The following is an 8224-nucleotide window of genomic DNA, read 5'->3' on the forward strand; positions in this document are numbered from 1 at the left end:
TGAATCACTCAGGGATCTCATGGAAAATGTAGGTTCTGGGGTGGCCTGAGAGTCTGCATTTCCAGCAGATGCTACAGATGCAGCTGGGCCATGGATCCCTCTTTGAGTAGCCAACTTCTAGAATATACCATAGAGGCATATTTTGAACATACTTCTGAAGTTTGGAGATGAGAATCACTACCAAAGTCTAATTTAGGAAATACATTAGGAAACACTGCACATACGGCAAATATACCAGAAGGTGGTGAGATCATGAGCCATTTAAAATTCCCTGTGCCTATCAGCATTTTCAAATTTACTTATACTAAACACGTATAGCCTAGGCAACAAATAAGTTCAAAAATAACTGACACAAGAAAAATTAAAACACACACATTTTTAAGGTAGAACTTTTTCTCAGACGGTGATAGATCAGAAGTTCCTCCCCACAAGCAGTGGTGTTAGAAAGCAATCAGCCAGTCCTCCTTCCACAGCCCAGCAGAGATTGAGAGGTTGAGGCCCAGAGACCCTGTGACATGCACAGGCTTCCCAGCTGGTTTCGGCAGAGCCAAAACTATGACATTATAGATCTGCACAGCACAATACGAACCAGAGCCACGGTCTGATAAGAGTTTGTCAAGTACACAGCCACTTGCTACAAAGGGAGTTTGATCTTGGGCTTCCTCCGCAAAACAGAGCTCCAAGGAGCTACAGTGGGAGGTGAGCTTGTGCCTGTAGGACCATTTCTGAGCCACAGACTGCCCAGGGCTCCTAGAAAGACCCAGCCATTTCCAGGAGATCATGTCTTCTGTTTTTTCTGCTTTACAGATTGAAGTCCACAGTACACTGCCCAGCATTCAAGGCCTCAGCCACCCATCCTCTGCTGTCCCTTCTCGACACACCCTCTGCTCGCCCAGCCTCCCTTGCTTGGTGCTCATGCACACAAGATCCTGGTGGCTTAATCCAGCTTCCCCACCCCTGAACGGATCCTCAGAGGGGTTGTAGCCTCCATGCAGCTCTGCCCTGCTCTCCCCATCCTTTCCTTCCACTGCTGTTCCTCCTCCATCTCTTCTGCCACCATCTTGTCCTCCGCTGACCTGTTTGCCCTGGAAATCCCCCTGGGCTTCATCTCTCACTCACCCGGCTCCATTCTCCTTGGTGGTCTCAACTGCCCCTAAAGCCCCAAAGACATCACTGTACCAAAGAGTATTTTCAGACTCCATCTCTCTCTGAGCCCCAGACCCATGCATTTGGCTCCCTCCTTGGCATCTCCTCTTGATCATCAGCAACCTCCCCAAATCCTTCCTCCTATATAGCTTTCAGGTGACCCCCATCACACCAGGTGCACCCCATGCTGCTCCAAGCCACCCCTTGCTCCTCTGGAAACCACTCATGTCCCCAGTCTATGATCCCACTCCAGCCTTTCCTCCAATCAGAAACCACAGTCCTCTTCCTAAATTGCAAATGCTGCCTTCACAGTGCCCTGCCCAGCCTCACACTCAAGCACACACACACACACACACACACACACACACACACACACTATCCCCAAGCCTGAGCTTCTCTCTGATCCCAATTTACCCAGCTCTGCACGTGTGCTCTCTGCCCGTGTGGTAGCTACACTGATGCCCCTCACAGCTCACCTCCACAGAGAGGCACGCCCAGAGGGCATCACCAGGAGCGCAAGGAAGAGCCAGCAGCCACCACCTTCTTTGGAGAATTGCCCTGGGACAAGCTGTGTCGCTTCTGCAGCAGAGAAGCCCAGGCCAAAACTCATTGGCTGGTGGGCGCTAGGAATAGCCAGTCCTTCTCCACAAGGTGGGACCCGGCCACGTCTCCTTTCACCATGCCACCAACACAGGACTGGGCTGCCTGCCCTCTCACTCCCCTGCAGTTTCTTCCTGATCATTGCCCTCACTAATCTCCATCTCTACTGGGGGCCCACTTCTATGGCACCAATCTAAGGCTCCTCGCAGGGTCAAGGGTGGCTTTCCCCAGGAAACCTCAGCTGAGCCCCTAGGCTGGGTCAGAGCCTGATCCTAACAGCACCCGTTGTTTTTCTTTGAAACAATCAGCAGTTTCAATTCAGTAATTACTAGTGCCATTCCCTGTTTAATGTGTTTCTCCCTCACCAGTCTATGAATTCTGCGAGGGCAGGACTGTGCCTATTTGTCCCATCTTCCCAGAACCCAGTCCCCAACACAACAACAAATCTTGGATGAAAGCAGGTAGAATGGGAAGAGGGAGTGAGGGAGGAAGGGAGATCGGAGTGGAGTGTCGCCTTTCTTATTTAATCAAGGGTGTGGGGTTTACCCCTGTGCTGGCCAGGATCTGAGTCCCAGGAATTTCCTGAGTTGGCAGCAATGAGCACCACGACCAGGACTCACTGCCCTCTGCAAGCAGCTCCAACACTGTGCAGCTGAGGCAGCACTGGTTCCCCACATGGACGGCTGCCGGCTTCGGCCTCTCCTTTGCTCCCTCAGATGCAGGTGCCGGGACTGCTGGCCAGTGACCCTGAGCAACCGGGGAAGCTGCGCTGTCAACGACCTGTCACAGCAAATCACCTCAGGCCACTGCATCCCCAAAGAGCTGCCACTGAGCCAGTCTTGGCCCCTGCCCCTCGGGACCTCACCCAGCAGGCATGACAGCTGGCACCAGGGAGGCCAGTCCCGCCGGGGCTGCCAAGCCAGGGCACCTGCTGCCGCTGTGCAGGCCCGGGCTTGGGAAGTGTCATCTCCTTCCCCTCTGCTAGGACAGTGGGCAGCGCCTGCCTCTGTACACAGGACAGAACTTCCCTGTCCCAACTTTCCCACTCCTTTGCACTTGGCCTCAGCTGAGCCAGGCCCCTCTCCTCCAAGCACGGTTGCTCTCCCTCCGGCGAAGCACACTACTCGGGGCTGTTCTACTGTTTGCTCAGAGGAAAACACTGAGATTCAGAGTAAACCAAGCAAAGAAAAGGCACATGTGGTGGAACGTGCCTATAATTCCGGCTACTTGGGAGGCTGAGGCAGGTGGATTGCAAATTCAAGCGCAGCCCAGGCAACTTAGCCAGACCCTGTCTCAAAACAGAACAAAAATGTTAAAAGGGCTAAGAATGTGATTCCGTGAAAGAGCACTTGCCTAGCCTGCATGTAGCTCTGGGTTCAATCCCCAGTACCACACAAAAAAGAGAAAAGTAAAGAAGCCAGGAACTCTTAGAATTCCTCACTGGTGCCTAGGAAGGGGCTAAAAGGAGCAGGGTGGGCAGGGTGAGGAGCTCAGAAGCCCCTGATGTCTGCATGGGGGTCTGGTGCACAGCGGGCCTCTTTGATCTGTTGGCCGTAGAGGGATATCTATATAGGTCACTCAGAGCCACAGAAAGCCACCTCTCCCCGAGGGCCAGGTGGCCAGGACCTGTGCATTGTCCAGATGTCCCCAGCAGGAGCACCAGTACATGTGGGAAAGTGGGTCTGAGGGCCTGAGCCTGCCCTGCCCGGCCCTGAGCAATGACTCCAGAAAGGCCAGATGCATAGTGACCACTGACAGAGAGCTGGGCAAAGATTTCCTACCCCCACCCCGTGGCCAGCCTACCATGGTGCTTCTCTTCATAGGCTGCCTGGAGGCCACCAACACAGTCACCTCCTGTTCCTGCCACAAAGGCCCCTAGAAGGACCAAAAGGAAGGCACCTTCATCACAGTACTCTGACAAGAATTCATCCCACATGTTTTTGGAGAACCTGTGCTCTGTGCTAGGTGCTGGGATTGCACCCATGAGGGAAACTGAGCCAGGCTCTGTCCTCAAGATGCTGAGAGTCCACAGGGAGAAGCATGAGAAACACACACCCAGAGGCGACATTATGGCGGCAGCTCTAAGTGCCGTGGAGAGGACCCAAGCAGCACAGGCAACAGGCTGCGAGAGAAGACAGAGGCCTGCAGACAGGGGCTAGTGCAGGGAGGACTAACCCAAGTGCAGAGTTGGCCTTGTCCTCTCCCCAGGACCATCCTCCTCCTCTTCAGCCAGTAAGTTTGTAGGACCACAGGAGGCTCTGGCTTCTGCTGCAGGCAACTTACTGCTGCTGAGAAGCCTGCTCTTCAATCTCGGCTCAGAATCAACCCCCTGCCCATGTATCTCAAACCTGAAGTTCTACTACTGGAGAATGATTCCATCATGTGGGGCAGTCATCTCTTCTCTACTCTCTATGGAACACACACACAAAGATCTATAAACTGCAACCAAAAATGATTTCCACTCTCCAAAGAATCATCAGATATTTTTCAATGCATGAACATGTATGTATGACTGTATGCATTCTCTTCTGGACTTTGTTTTAATTTAACTGTACTTCAAATATACAGGAAGGATGTTGATTTGGCTCTGTTTCCAAAGAGTAGTGTGGCACAGGGGTTAGAAGGTGGGATTTGGACGTGGGCAGACACAGGGAGATGAGCTGTCTGACTTTGCACCTGATTTCTCCAGGCCTCTGTTTCCCCACCTGTGGGATAGGGATCACAGTGCACTTCCCACCAGGATGGAAGCGGGGTGGAGAGCATAATGTGTGCAACGCTTTGGCAGAGCCCTTTTGCAAGCATGGCTAGTATGATGTCACTTTAGTCCCTACTGAGATCCACAGCCAGTGCAGTTTGCCAGTTTGGGGTGATGTTTGTTTAAGCTGTCTCTGTTATGTAACAAGTTACCCCAAACCTTAATGGCTTCAGTAAATGCACATTCATTGCCTCCCAGTTTCTGTGAGTCAGGAGTTTGCACACTGCTGAGTTGGGTCTTCCGCTGCTAGCCTCTCTCATGAGGCTATGATGAGGATGTTGGCCTGGGCTGTGGTCTCATCTGCATACCCAACTGAGGAAGGACTTGCTTTGCAAGATGGTGGCAGTGGGATGTAGCTCCCCCAGGGCTCATAACAGGGCTGGAAGCCTCAGGGCTAGGTCTATGCCACATGGTCTTTCCAACATGGCAACTTCTTTCATCAAAAGGTGAAAATAAGAAAGCAATGGAGAGAGTTGGCCTGTAAGACTCAAGTTGTGGTCTTATGTAACCTAATCAAAGCCACGATTTTATTAACAGAATCACCTCTGCTGCATCCTGTTGTTACATGGAGCGGGCGGGGCATGAATGACAGAAAGCAGGACTCTGAGGTCATTTCAGAGTCTGCCTGACATCGTGTGGCAATTTCAACTAGCATTTTCAGGTACCTTCTATGCCAGGCACAGGACTAGTGCTAGGAATTCCAAAGGGCATGAATTGGGTTTCCTACCTTCCAGGCACTTTTTCTGAGAGATGTTTTCTGCTTCTTGCTCTTTTCACTCCTGTGACCTATGTAGGCTCGCTCTCAAGGCAGGAAATTACTAACTCCATAGTGCAAATGAGGTACATCGCCTTCCTCCATCACAGGGCCACTGTGGGAAGGGGAGACACGTAGCTCCGAGGGACATCTGAAGGGTAAAGGTCACTGCGCTGGGTACTGTGGACCTGATCCTGTCCTTAGGCAGCACACAAATACATGAGTCCAGCCTGCAGTGAGTCATCATGCCATGGTACAGGCCTGGCCATAGAGGGAGTGGGCATAGCAGTTCTCAGAGCAAAAGGAGGTTCAGCCAGAAGCTGATAAAGATGAGCTTATGACTTGATTTCAGAGCCACAGAGCCACTCTTGCCCTGACCTCCACCTTTTGGATGCCAAGGAAGCTTGTCACAAGGAAGTAACAGACACTAACTTAGCTTTTGTGAAAAAACAACTGCTCTCCCTAGAGGCAGCTCTTCTTCCCTGGCTAACCACATAGTTCTGGGGTGGGGGTGGAGCTGCCATTCATAGCTCCTATTCCTCCCAGCCACAGAGCTGGACTTGGTACCCAAGATGACACCCCCTCCCCATAAAACATATGTTCCAAGTGAACCAAGCAGGACCCTTCTCTGAGTTTTTTTCTAGGTAAAGCTGACAGGGAACAGAATTTTTCCCCAAATGGTCAGGACAGTATAAAAATCCTGGAGGCAGCTAGTAGCTATTTTTCCAGTCACATGTTGAGGGAGGAGTTGGTCTGCTTTGTGTTATTATTTTAAAATATCTGAGACAATAAATTTATAAGGAAGAAAGATTTGATTGGGCTAATAGTTTTAGAGTTTTAAATCCATGGTCACTTAGTCCTGTCACTCTGGGTCTGTAGCAAGGCAACACCCTAATGGGAGTGCATAGTGGAGCAGAGCTGCTCACCTCATGGCAGCCAGGAAGTTATGGAGAGGGGAAGAGGCCTGAGTCCCAATACCCCTCAAGGTCACATCCCAAAGACCTAACTTCCTTCCACTAGGCCCAACCTTCTAACGTTTCTATCACCTCCCAATAGGCCATCAGCTGGGCACATGAGGCCCAGAGAGATACTGAAGATTCAAACTATATATGCACAAAGATGGGAGGTTGAGGGAATGGAGGACAGCATCAAATTCTTTGTTCTTATCTTCCCTCACACAAGCTTTATTCCTGCCCTATATAAACACGTAAACAACTCTCTTCTTATTAATGAAAATAATCCAAATTGAGTTACTATCATTTTCCAACAATAAGGTCCTAAATTGTAAACCTACTATTTTATTACTGGAGTTCAATATAAAGCTATAAATCTTGAAGGGTGGAGGGAGTGAAGGGAAAAATAAGAACCAAGATACATCATGTAAAGGTACAAGATCCCAGTGATGAATGTAATTGTACTGCATACCTAAAAAGTATGAATAAACTTAATGAAAAACAGCTATAAATCTTCCTGTGCTTATTAAAGTATAAATGACTAGATTAGATCTTTTTGTAAGGGAAGGTTGTAATTATGAGCTTATCTGAAAATACACTGGGCACTACAGGACTAAAAGTAAAGATATTCAAAAGAGACTTTACCATGTTCATGTGTGGGAAGGACTTCTGATTGCAATCCAGAAAACCTGGATTTGAATCCTACTCAGCACCAACTGGTGACCTACCTCACTTCTCTGGACACCCATTTCCCCTTGCATGAAAAGGGAATAATAATATTACTGCCTTCTCTATTTTACAAGGTTGTCATATTGAAAAATATTGACATCATTTTGTTTCCCTATAAACAACATTCCCGGATGTGCTCTAGTAAGCACATCTTAATATAGTATTTGTGGGTAAATGCCAATGAACAAAAATGTGAATAACTCATCGCTCCACATGGATTCCAAGTTTAAAAATAAGAATGAATGAGAAGAATTTAACACTGGACATCAATCTACACAGTGACAGAGTTAGGTTGGGCTCTTGCTTGGTGTAAATCCAAGAGCCACATTTTTATCCCTTTTTCTGGCTTTATTTAATTTAATTCTAGTAAATTTAATTTCTAAATTTTATCTTTCTTTTCCTTTTGAAAAGTTCATGCACATTAAAATTTTTTCCAAACAACAGAGAGAAGCACAAAACTAAAATAATTCTCTTCTCCAGCTCTCATCACCGGAGATAACCACAGTTACCCAGTCCTCTTGTGTCCATTCCATCCTTGTCACACAAATGTCAACTCTTATTTTTACAAACAGATCTTACTAAACAACACTGCGCCACACACGCTGTTCTTATTACTTTTAATTAAGATCTTGTGGGGCCGGGGACTTAGCTCAGTGGTTCTGCCTCCTGCCTCGCAAGTGCAAGGTCTTGAGTCAGATCCCTGGTACCACAGAAAAAAAGATCTTGGTGGTCTTATCATTCTATAAAGTATTTGTTTGTTGGTTTTGCCCTACTGGGGGTGAGAGTGAACCCAGGGCCTTTGCACCGAACTATATACACAGCCCTGGTTTGTTTGTTTGTTTGTTTGTTTGTTTTTGAGACAGGTTCTCAATAAGTCTCTAAATTGTCCAGGCTGAGTTTGAACTTTCTGCCCTCCTGCCTCAGCCTCCCAGAGTGCTGGAATTACAGGTGTGCATCACCAAACCCAGCTTGTATTTTAATTTAGATTCCTTTAGGCTAGGTTTGCTAGGTCTGGCATCCAGTTAGGGACTCAACTAATATTGCTAAGGAGAAGAAAGAGAAGGGGAAGTAGAAAGAAGGAAGAAATCAGGAAAGGAGGAGGGATAGAAAAGGGAAGAAAGATGGAAAAGAGAGGGTATATAGAAGAGCAAAAAGGGAATAAAAAGACAAAGTGGACAGAAGGAAGAAGAAAAAAGAAGCAAGCAAAGGGAAAAACAGAAGAGGGGGAAGGAAGGAAAGGATAGAAAAAGAAGGGAGATTCAGAGAGATAGGCACGCCCCGGTGCCG

The 8224-nt window shown here is 48.4% G+C and overlaps 1 protein-coding gene across 1 annotated transcript in view; it reads left to right on the plus strand.

The window, feature by feature from the left end:
* Brd7 (bromodomain containing 7) overlaps positions 1-8224 on the plus strand; it is a 59853-nt gene that overhangs the window by 11751 nt on the left and 39878 nt on the right. The window contains exons 4-5 of the mRNA XM_010629909.3: positions 1631-1797; positions 2463-2735. Coding sequence (XP_010628211.1) covers positions 1631-1797; positions 2463-2735 — 440 coding nt within the window. The remainder of the gene's footprint in view (positions 1-1630; positions 1798-2462; positions 2736-8224) is intronic.

The sequence above is a fragment of the Fukomys damarensis genome, unplaced genomic scaffold, assembly GCF_012274545.1.
Source record: "Fukomys damarensis isolate Sample0158 unplaced genomic scaffold, DMR_v1.0_HiC HiC_scaffold_32, whole genome shotgun sequence".
NCBI lineage: Eukaryota > Metazoa > Chordata > Mammalia > Rodentia > Bathyergidae > Fukomys > Fukomys damarensis.